Source organism: Dipodomys spectabilis, unplaced genomic scaffold, assembly GCF_019054845.1.
Source record: "Dipodomys spectabilis isolate Male_0828 unplaced genomic scaffold, ASM1905484v1 ptg000264l, whole genome shotgun sequence".
Classification (NCBI taxonomy): Eukaryota; Metazoa; Chordata; class Mammalia; order Rodentia; family Heteromyidae; genus Dipodomys; species Dipodomys spectabilis.
In genome coordinates, this window is record NW_024870941.1 from 9,688,999 (window position 1) to 9,709,492 (window position 20,494).

Below are 20,494 nucleotides of genomic sequence, written 5' to 3' on the forward strand. Positions count from 1 at the left end.
TTCCTGGGGAGGCTTTGAGCCCACTGCACGCTGCTTCTCCCTGGGACATTTGTGAAGTCCTTTACTGCCCATCCTGAAGATCCTTCTTTCTTCCTGTGTGAGTCGTTTGGCGGGAGACGGGCCAGTCTGCTGGAAAGCCAGCCTACCGAGCCTGTGGCTAGGGCCTCTGCTTCCCACCATCTAGACCTCTAGGTTCCCACAAGGTGGGAGAAACTCCTAAATAAGGTGGTCCAGCTTGGGGACCAGGGAGCAGGCAGGCACGTCACTTGCTGAGCACACATCCAGGGGACCGTGTCCCGTGCACGCGGCCAAGAGCCCCTGAAGGGTGCCAGTATATGCGGTACACGCTCTATAAATGTTGAGGGTAGAAGTGGAGGGAAACAACGCAGATGGGAGACACCAGGCCCCATCCCCCACGAGGGGTACAGACCGCTGAGCTCTGCAGAGAGGGACCAGAGAACCCGGCAGGAGAGGGCAGGGGAGCGGCAGGGGACCTATCCCCCACGTGTGGTGGCCTTGGGGTGCTAGAATAACAGCAGTGCCCTCAGGGGTCACCGAAGCTCCCCGGGCAGCACTTGGGCACAAAATCCAAGGCGTGAGGACACCAGGATGGAAAGACACCTCCAGGCACCTGTAGAGTGTTCTAGGGGAAGCAAGCAGATGAGCAGGAGCCACGCCAGGAGCCAGGGTGGGCATGTGGCTGGCACCTGGTGCTTTCCTCACTAAAAATCCACCTTCTCTGCTGACTCCAAGGGGCAGTGATGGGCCACAGCGTGACTTGGGAGGCGGGAGCCGGGGTGAGCGGCGTGCCTGCCACAGCCCCTCCTGGCCTCGGGGCCCCGTCTGTGAAGTGGGCTGAGTGAGCTCACTCATAGGCCGCAGTGAGCCCCACACAACCTGTGCCCAGGAGAGCAGCCACATTCCAACAGAGGAACAGGGCTCAGCTTGCCTCCTCCCCTCCACCCCCTTCCAGCCACTCACTTTCCCTCCCGGGGCCTCTGACTACCATCTCTAAGGTGGGAATACCTAGCAGAGGAGTCATGGAATCAGTGGGTGGGGAAGATTCTGGTTCTAAGCATGGAAAGACCTGGCCTCCACAGTCCTCAAGAAGGAAAGAGACCTCATCCAGGAAGCCCCAGGGGGAAACAGTGAGGTGGCTCTGTCCGAAGGACTGACAGATGAAGTGATGGATGGATGGATGGATGGATGGATGGATGGATGGATGGATGGATGGATGGATGGATGGATGGATGGATGGGTGGATGGATGGATGGATGGATGGATGGATGGATGGGTGGGTGGGTGGATGGATGGATGGATGGATGGATGGATGGATGGATGGATGGATGATGGGTGGGTGGGTGGGTGGATGATGGATGGAAGAGGGGATGAGTAGCTGTGTGAATGAGTAGACAGGGAGGGAGGGAGAGAAGTATTTGTAGTGGGAAAGTGATCAGATGATGGATGGATGGGTGGATGGAAGGCTGTGTAGAAGGTTGGGGGGATAGGTGACAGATGGAAAGACAGATGGGTGGATGGGCAGATGGGTGGATGGAGAGGTGGCAGTGAATGAATGAGTGATGTGTGAGGGTGGCCTCACCGGCTGAGCCCAGTGATGTGGACGTGCTGCGGTGTATTTTTAATTTCCTTTCACAGATTCCAGCGGCCTCCCATCTGTGACGAGATAGGACAGAGCCAGCTCCAGCAACGCCGCAGCAATACAGAAGCCGAAGCCTGAGAACTCAGACTCGGTGTTATGGTTTGGATGTGAAGCTCGTGGGTTGAAGGCAGATCCAATCACCCAGAGATGACGATGGAGAGCGCTCAGATCGAACGTGGATCTATGGATTAAATTATGGTACATTTGGAAGGAAACAGGTCACTGAGGACAAGGTCTTAGGGTTAAGACTGTCTCTGTGTCTTTCTCTCCTTCCTAGCCAACACAAGGCGAGCAGTCACCGTGGCCTCCAACCTCTGAAACTATGACCCAAACGAATCTCCCCTGCTGTAAGTTGTTTGTAGCAGGTACTTTGTCACAGTAAGGAAAAGCTGACTGACACACAGACCCCTGCCACCTCTGACCAGCCTGGTCCTGAGCACCATGTCCTTGGCCCTGTCCTCACTCATGGCTGAGACCTATCTTCTGCCGAGCCTGGACCTCTGAGCTCATGGCAAACATGCCAGTGTTAAAGTCCTCTCCTCATTTGCCTCCTTCTGCTCTGGGACACTGTCCCCCGGGCCTGGTTTCTGGGGTTTTCATATAGCAGGTGCTTGATGGGAGGAAGGAAGGGCACTAGGGGGCAGAGTTACCCCTGGGTAGGGTGGCCATCAGCAGGCCTGGGCTGCACAGCATCCTGGAGCCTGGGACTGCACTCCTGGCTCACTGCCCGCTGTGTCCCCGCTGGGCCAAGGACTCTAGGGCTCTGTTGTACCCTGTGGCCCCTTCCTGGTTTTTCCAGACATAAACTCATCCCATGGACTGGCATCCGAGTTTGGCGCACCTAGCCCACCCCACGTGCCCAGTGAACCTTTGCGGATAGCACAACTTAGTCAAAGAGGTCAGTGTCCCCCACCCGGTCCCACCCTCACCCTCCTGCCGGCCCCCCGGGGGGCACCGCCTCTGCTCTTCTAGGAAGGTCCTAGGTCCCAGAGTGACTCGGCCCTGGGCTGCTGAGGGTGCTGCTGGCTCGGGGTGGCTCCAGCCTCTCCTCCTTGAGGACGGGGCTTCCCTGTCCTCACCTCGGAGCTCCAGAGCCCACTCACCATCCGCCCCCCAGGTCAGGCTGCTGGTGGCCTTGGTTCCAATCAGGGAGCTGTGCAGCCACCACCCCCTTCTCCCCAGCAGGCACTGTCCCATGAAACACAGACCCACGCGGGCAGGGCGCCCACGCTGTGCTTTCTCCTCCCCCCCCACCCCGAGTTTTCTGATTTGAGGAACTTCACTGATGTGTGACTCGGTATCACTTCCTCCCGTGGCTGGCTTGTTTCAGTAAGCAGCAACCCCTTTGGGTTCAGCGTGCAAATGGTCTGTGGACACCCTAAGGGAGCTCACAGTGCATGGGGAGAGGAGAGGACGCGGTGCAGGGCAGGTGAGGGCGGTGAGGGAGAGGGCGGCGAGGGGGTCAGCCGTGGGGCAGTGGAGCAGGCCGGCAGGAAGGGGGTGGGTAGAGGTCGTCAGCTGCTGCCGAGACTGGCACAGGATCAAGTACTGGTTGCTGGGGGGTGGGGGACGCAGAGCTTTTAAAAACTCACAGTGACATTTTGATCCCATTTGCCAGCTAGGAAGCGGCCTGTCAGCTCACAGCACACTTAATGTCTGCAAATAAAATCCAATCAATTAGAAACCCAGAAGCCCTCGGTCACAGCAAGGTGTCTGAGGGGGGCTGGCTCCCCTCGAGAGGCAGCACTTAGCAGAATGTGCCCTGGTTGGCCGAGGCAAAGGGCAGAGCCTGGCATTTGTTTTTTTTTTTTTTAATTGTGGGGCTTGAACTCTGGGCCTGGGCGCTGTCCCTCAGCTCTTCAGCTCAAGGTGAGCGCTCTACCACTTGAGCCACAGCGCCCCTTCTGGCTTTTTCTGTGTATGTGGTGCTGAGGAATCGAATCCAGGGCCTCATGCGTGCGAGGCAATCGCTCTGCCACTGAGCCACCTTCCCAGCCCCAGAGCCTGGCACTTGGGTGGCACGGGGTGTGGCGACGCCAGCGTGGGCCATGAGGATGGTACCCAGGGGCCACAGGGGTCCTTCGTCCAGGGGTATTTACTGAGCACCCACTGGGGAGGAGCCCAGGACAGGCAGAGGCTGGGCGGGGTCTGGCAGCCGAGCGGGGGAGTGGGGTGGTCAGATGAGGCTGGCCATCACCAGCACCACGTGAGGTCATCAGTGTCTGGGGACCAGATGGTCCAAGGCTTTCAGGTAGTTTCCAGGATTCTCAGGTTTTCTATTAACTCTGCCAAAACAAAGAAGGGGACACCAGTGCTCATGCCCCTGGCACAAGCCTACTAGGCCTTCAGGAAAGCAGCCCTGGATCCTTTCTAGGGGAGCAGGGTAGATGGCTCAGGCAGGGGTCTGGCCAGGCTGGAGGGGCTGGCGGGAGGGAAGGGTCGCCAGGCTTGGGGCTGGTGGGGTCCTGCAGCCTCCTAGCACACACGTGTACACACATACACTGTCATCTGCATGTGGTCAGCAGCACACACAGGGTTCTGTGGAAGGGCCACTCAGAACCACCAGCACCCATGTGCTCAGAATCACTGCAGGTAAGGAAGGGTCTCCCCCGGGGCGGAATGGCCACCCCAAGGGCTACTGGCCTCGTGTGTGGTGAAAGTGGGGTCCCACGTGTGGACAGCCCTCCCCCAGCAGCCATCTTTCCATTCACCCCACACTCTTTCCCCGCTTGGGGCACCTGTGAAGGCTGACGTGGTTCAGGCCTGCCAAGCTCCACCACACAAAACCACAGCCCAGGCCTCACCGTGACCTGCTGCCCAGGGGGCCTGAGACCGGGGGCACCCAACAGGGAGCCTGTACCCAAGCGCACTGCCTCTCAACACCTCCTGCTGGGGCAAGCCTTCAGCACTTGGGTGACACTTCTGATCTGTGGCCCTGCCACAGACAAGCTGCGTGCGTCACACTCACGCGCGTGCACGCGCGCGCATATACACACACACACACACACACACACACCCATGATCCAATGAGTGAGAGTCCCCAGGATCCAGGCCCAGCACTCATCCCCTCTGCCTGGGCCAGGGGGCAGCGGGATCTGCCCTGACGACCAGTGTCCTTGGGATGGGGCATGTTGTCCTCACCCTGAGCCTGGCCCGTGTCCTTAGGAAGACCAATGGAAGGGTTCTTCTTCTGGTCTGGTTCAGTTTTCAGTCCATATTCGGCTGGCTTCATGGCTCTTAGGCCTGTGGCAAGGCAGAAGCATCCCAAGCATCCTGGTGGAAGGGCTGCTCACCCATGGCAGCCAGGAAGCAGAAAGGAAGCCGAAGGGGCTGGGACAAGGCATTCCCCTCAGAGGCTGTCAGATGACCTCTTTCCTCCAACCCACCAGGTTCATTCAGCTGTGAACTCCTGTGCACATCCCCAAAGGCCCGGCTCCTGAGAGCTGTCAAGGGCAAAAGGATGCACGCAGGCATGCAGGTGTGCAGCACACCCTACCCCCAAGGGACTCCCAGGCCACACTGCTCACAGCTCTGAAGGCACTAAGCCACAAAGGTATGGCAAGAGGGTCCTGTTTGGCCCAGAAGTGCCTGAGCCTCCAAGCCACCCCAGAGAACAGGCTGTCCTTCCAATAAGAAAACTGAGGCTCACCCAAGGATGACCCCACCCACATGCCCCGGGTGGGGCTGATTCCAGAGCCAGCCTGGGCCCCGAAGTGGGCCACGCCGAGCTGGGCAAGGCTCTCGACTCTGGGCCAGCTTCCCCCACTGTCAGGCAGCCCAGCGATCCTGAGCGAGGTGGCACAGGGTCAGGGGGGGGTGGGGAGCGGCTCTCCCTCAGCCAGCCCAGCACAGCCAGCGGCCTCCAAGGACCTGGTCCTGCAACCTCTTCCTGTCTATCCGTCCCTCCCACTACCTGCTAACCCACCCACCAGCCACGGACCTGGGCTGCTGCCTGGGAAGAGCGCGTCTTTGAAAACACGGCAGGCACGTCTGCTCCTCCACGCCAGGCCCTCCTGGGCAGGGTCACCCTTCTCCAGCCAGATGCTGGCCACAGGGGTCTTCCCGCTCTGAAGAGCCTGCACGAGGCCGGCAGTGCAGACCGGGACTGACTGCCTGGCCTCTGCCAGGCGCCGGGGCTGGGATCCTCAGAGCAGTCTTAGAAGACCAAGGAAGCTGCACCTGGAAGCCCCGGTTCCCCGCGTCCAGCAGTACCGTGCGCCCTGACAGTGGACAGAACGTGACTGCAGGCGGGGGGCCTGCCCTCCTCACCCAGACCCTCGGGAAGCAGGGTAAGGGTTGCCAGTCACCTAGGAAGCAGCCTGCAGGGCCCTGAGAGGCGCAGGAGCAGTCCTGGGGCGGGGGAGGGATGGGAGTCAAGCCCGGAGGACAGGCCCTGCCGGTGGGAGGGACCGCCGGGGGGTCCGTGGGAGGACACAGAAGCTGGCCAGCTCAGTGCAGGGGGAGGAGTCGGGTGTTGTGGCACAGCTTGTGATCACGGCATTCAGGAGGCAGAGGCAGGGCTGCGAGCCTGGCTATTCAGCAAACCCCATTACTAAAAAAAGGGGGGGTCAGAGGTGACACTGCTCCCCAGAACCTCAAGAGTCACAGGGGAAGGGAAAGAGAGGTGGCCGCCCAGCACTGTGAGTCGGCCTCAGACTGAGAAGGACAGGCTAACGAGGCTGGTGTGCCCAGAGGCCGCTGGGGGTCCTGGGGGGCACTCAGGATGCAGCGGGGAGGCTGAGGGCTCAGCCAGCCCCCAGCCCGACACTCAGGGCTGAGCAGAGGCTCCGGGCCTCCACAGACCATGCGCACTGAGTCCCCTCTCCACACCTCTGGTGCAGGCCCCGAGGGCTGCCAGCGCTCTGCGGGGAGGAAGGCCGCACAGCCTGGCTTCCTGCTCCTCCCAAGCCCCTCAAGGGCCAAGCTGAAGGCTGTCCACGGCCGCTGGCTTTGCAAAGTGCCAAGCCAGACATCCCAGCATGGCCGGGACAGGAAGGAGCAAGCCATGAGGTCAGTGAGGGCTGGTTTGAGAGTCTGATGAGTATGGACCTGCAGGGGCTCCTCCATGCCCCACCCCCACCCCAGAGGGACCCATCCTCCCCCGGTGTCCCGCACTGATGCTGCCGGCAAAAGGGCAACACCTGACCTCTGACCTCCCGCAGTGCCTCAACCTACCGCAAGTGAACAGTCTCCTTAGTGATCCAGAACTGGCAGGAAGCACAGACGCAGAAGTGGGATGACAGCAATATGCCATGAGCCCCGGGTCCCAAAGAAGCAACACGGGGCTTTTGAAAAATGCCAGGATTTTATCACCTGCACACATGCACTAAGCGAACCCCCCCCCCCCACCACACACACACACAACGCGGGGCTGTGCTGGCAGTGATGCCCTCCGTGCCTGGGCGGGCAGAATGCCAACTGCGCCCAAGACCCCTCCCCCCCCAGCTCTCACCTGGCCCCAGGTCCCCGGTGAGGAGCTGGCAAACCGGGGAATGAGAAGCGCTGCCTCCGCTGCCATGCGGAAGCCCAGCGAGCCGCGGCCGACCAGAAGCACCTGCTTCCCAGAGGCCCCACCTCTGCGGGCCAAGGCCATCCGAGCGTGCCAACCTCCCACCAGCAGGGGGCAGGTAACACAGCAGAAGCTACACTGGCTAGAACACCTGGTGTGACAATTCTAGGAGCCCCACAACTGCGCCCTCTACAGTCACAGAGCCGCGGGGACCGAGGCCAGGTGGGTGCCGGGACGGCCTCCTTTGTCACCGGCTGCGGACGAGCAGGGCAAGGGCGAGTGGGCCGTGGGTGTGCCCGCACCAGGGCGCTCCTGGAAGGCCTCAGGCTTGACCCCGGCCTGGAGAGCGGCCTGCTGCCGCCTCAGCTGCCGCCGCTGGCAGAAGGCTGAGTGCAGCGCCCGCAGCTGCTCCGCCTCCTGCTCAGTGAAGCACGGCTGCTGCTCTGCAAAGCACAGCACGGCCTCAAAGGAGGCAGCCGCCTGCTCCCAGGCGGCCTCGTCCTCCCCGCCGTCCCTCTCAGCCTGCTCTGCCGGCCCAGTGGCCTCGGGCACGGCCTCCCTCCGGGCGCCCCGCCCCCAGGCCTCGCTGTCCTGAGGCCTGCTGCCCCGGCAGGGCGGGCCTGCCTTCAGCCCAAGGATGTGGGCAAAGGCCTTGTGGTGAGGCTTGGCATTGTGGCACTCTGTCACCATCGCCACCACCTCTTCCGAGGAGCTTGTGGCCAGCGCGACCGCCGGCCACAGCTTCCTCCAGGCCCGTCTGAAGACCTGGCTGGGCACGGCCTCCCAGGCGCAGGCCACGCTGAAGATGGTGTCGTTGGCGCTGTGGCGGGCGTGGAAGCCGTGCAGGGTGAGGGGCGGGCTCACGAAGTGCCGCATGAAGTCCCTCCGAATGCCCTGTTCCATGGGCTGCAGCAGGGAGGCCACGCCGGCGGGCAGGAAGATGGTGAAGATGTTGTCAGACACCAGCTCCGACTCAGCTGGGTGGGCCCGGGAGCTGTCCAGCAGGAGGACGGCCTTGCTGCCCGCGGGCAGCCCTATGGTCCGGAAGTGCTCTCTCACGGACGGCACGAAGACGTGGTGGAACCAGTCAGAGAAGATCTCCTTGTCCACCCAGGCGCTGGCCTGGGCCCTGTGGGCCACGGGCAGGTGTTGGATGCCCCTGAAGGCTCTAGGGCCACCCCCCTTCCCGATGGCCAAGGGCTTGATTCTGTGCGAGCCGGTGGCATTGGCACACAACAGGACGGTCAGCCGGTCCTTGCCCGGCTTGAGGCTGGGTACCGTCCCGCCATCTGGGCCGGGGCTGGGCAAACGCCGCCAGAAAAGGCCGGTCTCGTCGGCATTATAAACCTGCTCTGGGGACAGCCTGTGCTCCGCGGCCAAGCTCCTGAAGAAACCGCAGAACTGCTCAGCCACCTGGTGGTCAGTGCCCTGCTTCTCACTGGACGCATCCAACTTCTTAATGCCATGTCTGGCCTTAAAGCGCCAGAGCCACCCTCCAGAGAACACACAGGGCTCGGCCGGCTGCATCTGCTCGTACAAGTCCTTGGCCTTCTCGATGAGCATGGGGCCGGACACCGGCACGCCCTCGGCACGTTTCACCAAAAACCACTCGTACAGCACCCGGTCCAGGTGCTCCAGCTTGGGCGTGTGCAGGGTGCGCCGCTGCTCCAGAGCCTGGTTGGAGTCGGAGTTGGCAAAGAACCGGAGCAGCTGGGCCTTGTGGGCCTTGATGTCATACAGGGTGGACATGCCCACGTTGTACTCCTGCATCAGCGCCTTCCGGCTCTCGCCGCGCTCCAGCCGAGTGCAGATGTCGATCTTCTCCCTCAGTGTCAGCACCACCCGCTTGCGTTTCTCCCCCCTGCCCTGCGCCGCAGCCTGCTTGGAGGCCATGGGGAGGGTGGCCTGACCCACGCCGTGGCCTCCGCTCCCCTCTGCCGTGCCTCCTTATCCTCACAGTCTGCTGAGCCCGGGCGGAGCCCAGAGCCCAGGCGGAGCCCAGCCTCTCCGCCGCCTGCTTCAGCTCCCCGTGATGTCCCCAGCAGTGCACTTGCTGCCCGTCCTCTCTTAGGGGAGATGGCCAGTGTTGACCTGCCCAGGTCTGCTTGGTACGCTGGACCCTCTGGCCTTCTTCGTACTATGCTGGCAGGCTTCTCTCAGACAGGCCTGGGGTTGTGAGTTAATGAAGGGTTGGTGGTATGAGACGGGGTGTTCTCCGAGGCCTACAATGGCGTCTCTCCCACCGCACTTCAGGAACTGCATAGCAGAGGAGAAAACAGACAGTTGCATGGGACATTGCTTAGACTCACCAGAAACTTCTCCTGAAACAAGACTGCTGCTCAGCTTGGATTTGCCACTCCTCAATCCCCTCACTGCTCAGCCTTCAGCCCCCTCTACGCCTTCCCCTGCAGGACAAAGGCCAGAGGCCAAGGCACCACAATCCCATGCTGCAGGAAAAGGCACACAGCCCTCATGACTGATCCCACCCACCTGCCTCCCTCCCAAACCCCACTTCCTCTTGTAACCTTGCACAGCAGGGGAAGGCTACTTAACCTGAGCGGCCTAAAAATGGAACCAAGATGGCCAAACAAGACAAGACATTTATTCCAACGTGGCAGGCACGTTTGAAGATCACACCAGGCTTGTCAGCGGCTGGATCATGGGTGAGCCTGTTCTCAGAGCCTGAGGTGCTGGCCAGGGAGCCAAGGCTACCCTGGAGGGGATCTTCAGTAGGAAGCTGAGGGGCTGGCAAGCTTCCTAGCAGGGGCTTGGAACCCGAAATGGGCTCCATGGCTGTTTCGTGATGCCGAAAACCCTTCCTTCAGAAACGATTATTTTTTCCTTTGTGTGTGTGTGTGTGGGGGGGGGATTTCGGTTGAACTCTGGGCCTGGGCGCTGACCCACTTGAGCCACAGCGCCATTTCCGGCTTTTCTGCATGGTTTATTGGAGATAAGAGTCTCAAGGACTTTCCTGCCTGGGCTGGCTTCGAACCGCGATCCTCAAGTCTCAGCCTCCCGGGCGGCTAGGAGACAGGCGTGGGCCACCGGCGCCGCCTTGCAATGGGGGGCAGGGGAGCGGGCGAGGGTCCCGTGCGGGGCCGGGCGCGCCGCGCCGGGGAGCGGAGCGGGCCGCGGGCCTGCGGGCCCCGATCGGGGCGCAGGGCTCCGGCAGGGGACCCGCGGGGTCCCGGAGGCCGGCGGCCCCGCCGAGGCCTGGCCCCGCCCCGGAGCCGGTCCCGGGACGGCGCTGGCTGGGGGCCGGGGCCGGCGAGTGGTGGGCCCGAGAGGAGCGGCGGCTGCCGGGGTCGCGAGGCAGCGACGGCCGGGCGGGGCCCGCGCTCGCCGCGCTCACCGCGCTCACCGCCGGACGCCCCGCCCCGCCCCGCCCCGCCCCGCCCGCGATCGCGGCCGCCCGGACCCACTCACCGCGGACCCGGAGCCGCCGCCGCCGGCCGGAAGTGCCGGGCCAGCCGCTCCGCTCCGCAGCGCCTCCCCTGGCCACTTCCGGGCCGCTCTGGGCCGGCGGAGGACCCGGCCTCGGTCTCGGTGGCCGCTGGGAGGCCGCGGGGCGCTGATTGACCGCGGGGGCGGGGGCTGACCCTGGAGCGGTACGGGGGCTGACCCTGGGGGCGGGGGCTGACTCTGGGGGCGGGGCGGGGGCTGACTCTGGGGGCGGGGCGCTGGCTGCCTGGGGGCGGGGGCTGACTCTGGGGGCGGAGACTGACTCTGAGGGCGGAGACTGACTCTGAGGGCGGAGACTGACTCTGGGGACGGAGACTGACTCTGAGGGCGGAGACTGACTCTGGGGGCGGAGACTGACTCTGAGGGCGGAGACTGACTCTGAGGGCGGAGACTGACTCTGGGGGCGGAGACTGACTCTGAGGGCGGAGACTGACTCTGAGGGCGGAGACTGACTCTGGGGACGGAGACTGACTCTGAGGGCGGAGACTGACTCTGGGGGCGGAGACTGACTCTGAGGGCGGAGACTGACTCTGAGGGCGGAGACTGACTCTGGGGGCGGAGACTGACTCTGAGGGCGGAGACTGACTCTGGGGGCGGAGACTGACTCTGGGGGCGGAGACTGACTCTGGGGGCGGAGACTGACTCTGGGGGCGGGGCGCTGGCTGCCTGGGGGCGGGGGCTGACCCTGGGGGCGGGGCGCTGGGTGCCTGGGGGCGGGGCTGGTCCTGGGGGCGGGGCGCTGGCTGCCTGGGGGCGGGGCTGACTCTGGGGGCGGGGCGCTGGCTGATGGGGGCGCTGGCTGCCTGGGGGCGGGGCTGACTCTGGGGGCGGGGCGCTGGCTGATGGGGGCGCTGGCTGCCTGGGGGCGGGGCTGACTCTGGGGGCGGGGCGCTGGCTGATGGGGGCGCTGGCTGCCTGGGGGCGGGGCTGACTCTGGGGGCGGGGCGCTGGCTGATGGGGGCGCTGGCTGATGGGGGCGCTGGCTAGCCCGGGGGCGGGGCGCTGGCTGGCCCGGGGGCGAGGCCGACCCCCACCGCCCTGGGGGCCTCTGAGATCTGGGCCCGGCCGAGCCCCCTCTGGGTGGCCGTCAGCGCTCCTCCTGTGGGGCCCGCAGCCCTGGGCGTGGGTCTCACCCCGCTGCAACCGCGGGGCGCCCCCCGCTCCAACCCGGGTTCCGCCGCCCCCCGACAGCGGGGCGGCCTGGTCGGCTCTGGCGCGGCGAGCGCCCCTTCCTGGCCGCGTGCTGGGCCTCGAGGGGGAGAGTCCAAGAGGGAGGTGGACGCGGCCGGAGACTGCAGACTCAGCTTCCATCGGGGCTGCTCTGTCTCACCCGCACCTTAGCGCCAATTCCTGCCGCTTTCTGCAGCTGAGTCCTTGCTCATCCCCGCCCCTTGCTCCCGTCCCCCCCTTGCTCCCGTCCCCGCCTTGCTCCCGTCCCCGCCTTGCTCCCGTCCCCGCCTTGCTCCCGTCCCCCCTTACTACCATCCCCCCTTGCTCCCGTCCTCCCCCCTTGCTCCCGTCCCCCCTTACTACCATCCCTCCTTGCTCCCGTCCTCCCCCTTGCTCCCGTCCTCCCCCTTGCTCCCGTCCCCCCTTACTACCATCCCCCCTTGCTCCCGTCCTCCCCCTTGCTCCCGTCCCTCCCCTTGCTCCCGTCCCCCCCTTGCTCCTGTCCTCTGTGGCCAATGGCACCCGTCTTCCGGCTCACACAGGCCAAATCAGACATCCAGCTGACCGGGAGCTCTGACGGCTTGCCCACAAAGCCCCGGCCTGTCTCCTCTCCACCCGACTGTCGTCGGGAGCCTGGGAGGGAAGCCACTCCAGCTCTCAGTGGCTGGACGATGCTGCGTGTCAGGAGTTGCATGTCAGAGTTGCATGTGTTTGGCCGAGGGAACAGCATACCTGGTCGGCTTGGGACTGATTTCCGGACACAGCCAGGTTCCTTGGGATGGCCCAGCTCAGCCCTGGGCCTGGCTCTCTGCTGCCACCTTGTGGACACACGGTCGCTCCTCCCACATGGGAGTGGGTGCTAGCAGGAGCCCGGCCTGGCATGAAGTGGAGCATTTCTCCAGGACCCTTGGGTCTCCTCAAGGGTCCAGTTCACTCTGGCAGTAGAGAAGGAATTAGAAAGAGAGAACGAAGCCAGGTGCCAGTGGCTCACACCTGTCATCCTAGCTACTCAGGAGGCTGAGAGCTGAGGATTGTGGTTCAAAGCCTGTCCAGGCAGGAAAGTCTGTGAGTTTCTTATCTCTAAGAAACCACCAGAAAACCAGAAGTGGTGCTGTGGCTTAAGTGGTAGTGTGCTTGTCTTGGGCTGAAGAGCTGAGGGACAGCGCCCAGGCCCAGAATTCAAACCCCACGGCCGAGAAGAAAGAAAGAAAGAGAAAGAAAGAAAGAAAGAAAGAGAAAGAGAGAGAGAGGGAGAGAGAGAGAGAAAGGAAGGAAGGAAGGAAGGAAGGAAGGAAGGAAGGAAGGAAAGAAGAGAAAGGAAGGAAGTAGAAGGAAAGAGAGGGAGAGAGAAAGAGACAGAGAAATCTCGAGAGAGAGAGAAAGAAGGAAAGAAAGAAAGAGAGAGAGAAAGGAAGGAAGGAGAGAGAGGGAGAGAGAGACAGAGACAGAGAGAGAGAGAGAGAGAGAGAGAGAAAGAAACAAACAAACAAAGAAATGAATACTGACGTTCCCTGGGGCCTGGCACTGTCTACAGGGTCAAGGCCTTCAAACCACACCTGGCCTGGCCTGGGGCAGAAGCCTCCTCCAGATGGGCCTTGATAGCTTCACTTGGTCAGCGTGGCCGTGGAAAGGGTCAGTCTGGGTTGCCCACTCCCCTCCTGAGTCCGCTCCATCCTGAGCCCCCCATGGTCATGCAGGCTGCTCCGCCCGCTGCCCAGAGCGGCTTATGGGTCTCAGTTCACAGCACTCACACTTGCACAATGCTCACATACAGCACGTGCCCACCTCCTGCGCTGACACTCCCTCATGCACACACAAGCTCCTACATCACACACGTTTCCACACCATCACACCTAGCACGCACACAGCCTGCCTGGGGCGTCTGGCTGCCCAGTGGCCTGGCTGAGCTCGGGGCATGTCCGAGACCTACGGGAGCCTGTCTCCAAAGGACACAACCTGCAGTGGTATAAACAGAAGCTTGTTGTGATTTTTCTGTTCACATACTGTCTTCCATTTCAAAAACTTGCTCTGTGTGAAATGAAAAGCTCACGCCCAGGTGATGTGTGGTCAAGCGGGGACAGTGTGTCCGCTCCGGGGGAAGCCGGAGTCTCTTGGCGAGGCTTCCCCGAGCGTGACCGGCGCCCAGGAGAACAGCTCCTCTGCTATGTGAACGGGCAGGCTTGGGTGCGCAGGCAGGAGCCCCGGGGGGAACAGGAAAAGCTGGAGTCTCAGGAAGTGGCTCAGGCTAAGGGTGAGGCATACCAAGGCCGCACCCGGGGCGCACGCAGGCAGCCACTCCCCTCCGGGATAGACCTCTCCGGGGAGCAGGACCCCCAGAGAACCCAGGCCCTGTCTAGGCTCTGCCTCTGTTCAGTGCATGGTCCAGGCATGAACAGTGAAGGTCGTGGGTCAGGCTGTGATCAAGGTCAGGCCTCACAGTGTTGTCGGAATCAGGGTTCAGGGTATGTCCAGGGGTTGGGGCTTAGCATGTGACCAGGACTCAGCCTGACATCAGGATTAAGACTCAGGGTGTGAGCGGGGTCACGGCCTACATGGGGATCGGGGTCAGAGTTAAGTCTGAGAGAATCTGGACTCCGTGTTGGAGTCCGTGTGTGGCAGGGGTGAGGGCCGTCAGGAAGTCACAGTTGTGGTTTTCCACCCTTGAACTGTGGTCACTAGACGATCTCGGCCATCTTTAGACCTGACCTCCCACCTGGGCACTGCTGGCATTCGGGGCCAGAGGCTCTACAGAGGATGCCCTGTGCACTGCAGGTGTTGTGCAGACCCTGGGCCTGGGCTTACTGCACCCAGCGCCATCAGCACCCCCAAGTGGGGACAGCCCAGCTGCACATCCACCCCCCCCCCCCATGGCTGCGTTTGAGAGCCACTGCCTTAGACAGCTCACTTCATATCAAAGCAATCGGCAAACATTTCCCCACCTGCAAATATTTGGAGAATGAGTGTTCCAGGCCGGTGCTGGGCGCCTGGTGCCTCCAGTGTACAAGCAGATAAGAACGGTTCCTGCCCAGCAGCGACCCGGCTCCTGTGGGCTGGTGGGAGGGTGGGCACCGGCAGGCAGTCACGTGGAAACACCTGCGCCCCAGGCACCTCCATCACCTGAGTGCCACACCCCCTGGCCGTCAAGCCAGGGCTGGAGGGGTTTTCAGAGAACATTCCAGCGGGCAGAAGGGCAGGAAGGCATTCTGGGGAGGCTACACACACACTTAAGCAAGGCCCTGCCCCTCGGAAGCCAAGCTCCTCACCGAACTTCCACGACAAACCCATCAACCAACCAGGGGTGCCAGGGAGCCGGGCAGGGGAGACCTCCAGGGCCGAAGGCAGCGATGCTCACTCCTGGCGGAAGCCCCCGCCGGTGTGTGGGCTCTGCAGGGGGTGGAGCGTCCTGAGCCCCGGGTCATTCTGGCCTTCTGGTGCTGTCTCCCCTCAGGACCTCAGGGCACACCTGCAGCTGGTGTGGGCTGGCTCCACCAGGCTCTCCTTTGCAGCCCTGGAAAGCCAGGGTGCTTCTCAGGAGACAGCCAGTCAGGCACCCTGACCCGAGTGGCAGGTAAGAAGGGGTTCTCGGCCAGCAGGCCCCTAGCTAGAGCCAGAGCTGCCCAGGGGTCACAGGGAGAGCCTGGCGAGGTTGAGACCAACGGAGACCACAAATCCCCCCCCCCCACACACACACACACATGCCAATAATGGCAGGAAGCCCTGAGATCCTCAGAGACAAACCGCAGCCTCAGTGACCAAGGCTGGCAATGGAGGGCTGACCCACAGGGCTTGGGGACTCTGCTAGAGACAGGCAGCCAGGGACATCACACCCAACAGTCAAGGAGCCAGAGGGAAAGGTGGCCTGACCCTTGGCCTGACCTCTGTCCCTCCATTCTGCCCAGGAAGGCCATATTGGTCAGTCAGGACCCAGGGTGGGTTACAGAGCAGGTCCAGTGTGCTGTGAGCTACATATTTCCTGACTCCCTTGCAGCTAAGGTTCCAAGGGTGGAGGGGGAGGGAGGTAAGGGGCTTAAATAAGATCTTGAGGGTAAAGCCCGGGACCCAGGGCCCAGCACACTCTGGAGGAAAGGCCCGGGACCCAGGGCCCAGCCTGTAGCGATCCAAGCTCTGACTGACCTCCAGGTCCCTCCCTCAGGGAAGGCAGTCCCCTGCATGGCCCCTGTCTGCTGACACTCTAGTGATGGGATACTCGGGTCAGCACCCATCACCCCAAGGACCACAGAGCCCAGGGAGGCAGCACTGCTTCTATACAGAGCACAGGGCCCTAGGATGTGCCCTTGTCCCTAACCAGAAGATCTAGGGCACGGGTGGCCTCCCCGTTCTGGCCTTCCCCTGTGGGGGGCTTGGTGGGGATGCCTGGGAACTCCATCCAGGTCCTCCTGCAGGGAGCACGGTCTCGCCCTGGGGCCCCACCCTCCAGGGGCTGAAGGCAAGGCGTGGGGAGTGGGAGGGGCCGCTGGGAGGACCGGAGATGGAAATCACCGGCCCAGGCCCTCGCGGGCCCAGGGAGCCTCCCCTGCCAGCTCTGGTCATATAAGGCTTCCTGCAGCCTGCTCCCCAGTCCTCACCATGAAGGCTGTCCTCCTCGTTCTGGTGGCCGCTGGCGTGGCTCTGCAGCCAGGTGAGACTTTAGGCCACCACAGGGGAAGAGCCAGTGAGGGAGGCTAGAAGGGACCAGAGGAACAGAGCAGGGAGGAGGCAGGGGGCGGAGGAGGACGGGGAAGGATTGGGGCCAGAGGAGGAAGGGAGCTTCTGGCTTCCTAGAACAAGGCCCCCGCTGCTAACCTAGCCTGTGAGAGGCAGACGTGGAAGGCAGATGAGGCCACTGTGCCTGGCTCCCAGAGAGGCAGGCAGACGCACTGACGGACAGCCTGCCGCCAATGCCCTTGGAAGCCCAGGGCAAAAAAACACAAGGTAAGAAGCGGAGAAGGAAGGCATGAGGACAGCGGGGTGTTCTGAGAGAGGACCCCAGCCCTGGGTTGCTGCCCCCGCAGGGCGGGGCGGGGCGCTGCAGGGTCCTGCCCCAAGTGCTCCTGGGAGTTCACCCTCTCAGAGCCTCAGTTTCTGTTTCAGGTTAGTGGGGTTCCACCAGAGAATCAAACAGGGCAGTGTTTGGGGTACCAGTGTGGGGCTGGGGTGTGCTTGGCACCCAGCTCGGTTGCTCTATGGGGAGACTTCGTCCAGACGCCCTAGGAGCTGGGGCCCTCAGCCCAGACAGCAGAACACAGCCCAGGGGCCCGCAGTGGACACCAGGGAGACCCGGTTGGGGCAGAGGGGCGGGCTGACCTTCGACCAGGACCTGGGTCCCTGTGCCCAGGGGCACAGGGGAGTCAGGGAGGGGTCTCCCTGCCACCTGCACCCCTGCAGCCTCCTCTGCTCTGGGTGTGGGGGGAGGCCCGAGAGCCTGCCCGGTGCCTCCTCCCTGCGCCTGCTGCCCGGTGTCTTTCGGCACACACAGGCTGGGCAGCCTCTGAGTCCCTGCCTTGCCCACAGGTGCTGCCCTACAGTGCTACTCATGCACGGCCCAGGTGAGCAACCAGGACTGCTTGAATGTGAAGAACTGCACCCAGGGCCAGACCCAATGCTGGACGTCCCGCGTGCGTGAGTGCCCGGCGCCACCTCCCCTCCCCCTTCAGCAGAGACCAGAGACCCAGGCTCCCCCAGCAGAGACCTGAGACCCAGGCTCCCCCCCAGCAGAGACTAGAGACCCAGGCTCCCCCAGCAGAGACCTGAGACCCAGGCTCCCCCAGCAGAGACCTGAGACCCAGGCTCCCCCCTCCCCGAACAGAGACCTGAGACCCCGACTCCCCCACCCCACCCCTGGCCAGCAGGGACCCAAGACCCTAGCTCCCCCTCGCCAGCAGAGACCCGAGACTCCGGCTCCCCCCCCCCAGCAGAGACCTGAGACCCCAGCTCCCCCTCCAGCAGAGACCTGAGACCCTGGCTCCCCCCCCCCAGCAGAGACCTGAGACCCCGACTCCCCCCCAGCAGAGACCAGAGACCCTGATTTCCCCCCCCCAGCAGAGACCTGAGACCCTGGCTCCCCCCCCCAGCAGAGACCTGAGACTCTGGCTCCCTCCCTAGCAGAGACCAGAGACCCTGGCTTCCCCCCCCCAGCAGAGACCTGAGACCCCCAACTCCTCCCCCAGCAGAGACCCGAGACCCCAGCTCCCCTCCCCAGCAGAGACCTGAGACCCCAGCTCCCCCCCCCCAGCAGAGACCTGAGACCCCGGCTCCCCCCCAGCAGAGACCTGAGACCCCGACTCCCTCACCCCACCCCTGGCCAGCAGGGACGCGAGACCCCAGACTTTGGTCCCTCCTTCTGTTCTTGCTCTGTCCATCTATCCACACTGACCTCAGCCTCCCACCCATCCGCCCATAACCACGCATCCCCACCAGACACCCAGCTGTGCTCGCTCACACTCTGAGCACTTCTGGAGGGCCCCAGCCTAGGTCTCCCACTCTCCCGGGACAGTGGGCCGGGCAGGGGGCAGGCGGTTAGCGTGTCCCCGCGTCCCGCCAGGTGCCATCGGGCTGGTGACGCTCATCAGCAAGGGCTGCACCTCCGAATGTGTGGACGATGCGGAAAACTACTACGTGGGCAAGAAGAACATCACCTGCTGTTCCACCGACCTGTGCAACACCAGCGGGGCCCACGCTCTGCAGCCGGCCACCGCACTGGCGCTGCTCACCATGCTGGGCAGCCTGCTGCTGTGCGGCACGGGCCGGCTGTAGGCTCTGGGGCCCCCGCTGCGGCCCATACGTACTGGGCGAGGAGACCAGGGCTTGCTCACACACCCCAGGCCCAGTGAGGGGGGCCTTTCCCAGTTCCTGAGGGCACCTGGTCCCAGGGGTCTGGCCTGGCCCCTTTCCCTGCCCCTCCTGAGGTCCCCTCCAGACTTCAGCCCAGAGCCCACCAGAAGCCAGGAAGGCTGGCTTCTACAGACACAGAATGGCTGGCAGCCAGCTGCAGGCTCAGGCTGCAGCCTGACAGTCCCGTATCTGACCTGGCTGTCACCTCTGTTCAGGCACCGTTGCTTCCCGGACGCCTTCCCTCTCCCCGCCCCCCGCCCCCCCCCCCCTGCACCCAGAGCTGAGCCAGATCCCCATGGGCAGCTCTCAGAGAGGCCCAGAGAAGGCTGAGCTAAGATGGACTGAGCAGAACGGGTCTGAGCGGGGCTGTGAGGTCCTGAAGGTGCTGGAGAGGAGGTCGGAAGGGAGGAGCAGCTCTCACGGCAGGTCCTTAATAAATGCCTGTGGGTGAGTCCACTGAGCCTCTGTCCCTACACACTCCTCCGAGCCCAGCTGCTCCTGGGCCTTGCCCGGGGCAGCGGATTGTCCTTGAGCACCACACACAGCTCCGGACGCAGAAGGGAATGTGTGGCCATTGGCAGGAGGTAGGATGGCGTCTCAAGACTGCCCGCCTTGCTGTGCAGCCACAAGCATGCTGCCTTGGTCTCTGAGTCCTGGGAGCTCCTGTCTCCTCTGCAGTGAGGCAGGGACCCGTGCTCTGGGAGCTGGAAGCCTGCACTGAATGCTCAAAGGCCACAAGGGGCCCCAGTGACTAGGCCAGCGGCCCCCACCCCACCCAAAGCCCAGCCTCCACTCCAGAGGCTCACAAAACGGGAGAGAGAGGTTACGTCCTGAGCTGGAGGCTGGAACCCTGGGGCAGCCCAGCTGCCAGTGGGGCAGAGGTCGTCCTGCGGAGAAGCCGGCAGATGCCCACCCCGTGTGGCCTGAGGGGCCGGCCGTGACGACACATCTTCCCCAGGCCAGCATCTGAGTGGCCATAATTGCTGGCTGTCCCCCTCTCCGGCATCCCCCTCCAGTTCTGTCCCAGGACCCCTGTGGGAAGCTCTGGGTCCCAGTCTCCCTCAGATCAAGGAGCCTACAAGACAGTGGGCAAGTCTAGCCAGCTAGTGAGAAGGGCTGAGAGAGCAAAATAAAGTCAGAGAAGAGGATCTGAGGCCGGGCCGAGTCCCCTGTAGTCCCAGCGGCCTCCTGGGGCAGGACTCCGTCCATAGAAGGGCCCCAGCCTCCGCCTCTCTCCAGCGGAGCGGTTCTTCCTCCCCAGAGCTGGGCATGCGCAGGACTGGTGCCCCCAGGGGTCTGCAGGCCAGAGTCGAGCCAGAGTCACACACATGCTGAGACTTCCTCACAATGAACGGTTCTAGCCTGGGTGAGGGGAAGAGGGGAAGGCCTGACTGACAGGTGCGGGGCCTTCCTGGGCTAGGCTAGAAATTCCCTGAGATGGGCAAGCCACCAGGATTCCCAGCCGCTCGCCTGGTGGGGTGGAGCCAAGGCAGGATGGGGAGAAGCCAGTCGGAGGCAGGCTGCCAGGGCAGGCCAGTCCTGAGGACTGTGGCTGCTAGAACTGCTCTTGGCATTTGGTTGGGCAGCTCCCAGTCAGAGCATCTTCTAGCTGTGGAGCCTTGAACCCAAGCAGTGGCCCCTAGAACTTAGGCTGTCGGCCTTATTCTGCGGGCAACGCTGGGCTCTTCTGTGAGCATGACCCCCCACCTAACGTCCTGCACCCCACCTGGTTCCCCTGGAGCTGAGGGAATCAGTGGGCTCAGGACCTAGAGGGCCCCACCTGACCACTGGGACTGTTACAGTCCCCCAATAAACTGCCACGACCCACCCCAAGCTGCTCGGGCCTTTGTGAGGGACAGGGT

General features: G+C 63.3%; 2 protein-coding genes across 7 annotated transcripts; one reads left to right on the forward strand and one right to left on the reverse strand.

The window, feature by feature from the left end:
* Positions 1-3,600: 3,600 nt before the first annotated feature.
* Positions 3,601-10,643, reverse strand: Jrk (Jrk helix-turn-helix protein). Of its 5 annotated transcripts, XM_042700006.1 has the most exons (6): positions 10,596-10,643; positions 7,113-9,425; positions 6,836-6,945; positions 5,601-5,880; positions 4,802-4,945; positions 3,601-3,945 (listed from the first exon to the last, which is right to left on the reverse strand). In XM_042700006.1, the coding sequence occupies exon 2, from the start codon at positions 9,060-9,062 to the stop codon at positions 7,365-7,367; it is 1,698 nt and encodes a 565-aa protein (XP_042555940.1). In that variant the 5' UTR covers positions 9,063-9,425; positions 10,596-10,643; the 3' UTR covers positions 3,601-3,945; positions 4,802-4,945; positions 5,601-5,880; positions 6,836-6,945; positions 7,113-7,364. The 5 variants fall into 5 exon arrangements, with proteins under 5 accessions (XP_042555940.1, XP_042555939.1, XP_042555938.1 ...); XM_042700005.1 differs by lacking the exon at positions 10,596-10,643 and having other exon boundaries at positions 4,802-4,903; positions 7,113-9,596; XM_042700004.1 differs by lacking the exon at positions 10,596-10,643 and having other exon boundaries at positions 5,601-6,212; positions 7,113-9,596.
* On the forward strand, positions 9,741-18,895 carry Psca (prostate stem cell antigen). 2 transcript variants are annotated; one of them, XM_042700011.1, is made up of 3 exons: positions 9,741-9,832; positions 17,313-17,420; positions 18,343-18,895. In XM_042700011.1, the coding sequence occupies exons 1-3, from the start codon at positions 9,829-9,831 to the stop codon at positions 18,552-18,554; spliced, it is 324 nt and encodes a 107-aa protein (XP_042555945.1). In that variant the 5' UTR covers positions 9,741-9,828; the 3' UTR covers positions 18,555-18,895. The 2 variants fall into 2 exon arrangements, with proteins under 2 accessions (XP_042555945.1, XP_042555944.1); XM_042700010.1 differs by lacking the exon at positions 9,741-9,832 and adding an exon at positions 16,341-16,440.
* The last annotated feature ends 1,599 nt before the right edge of the window (positions 18,896-20,494 follow it).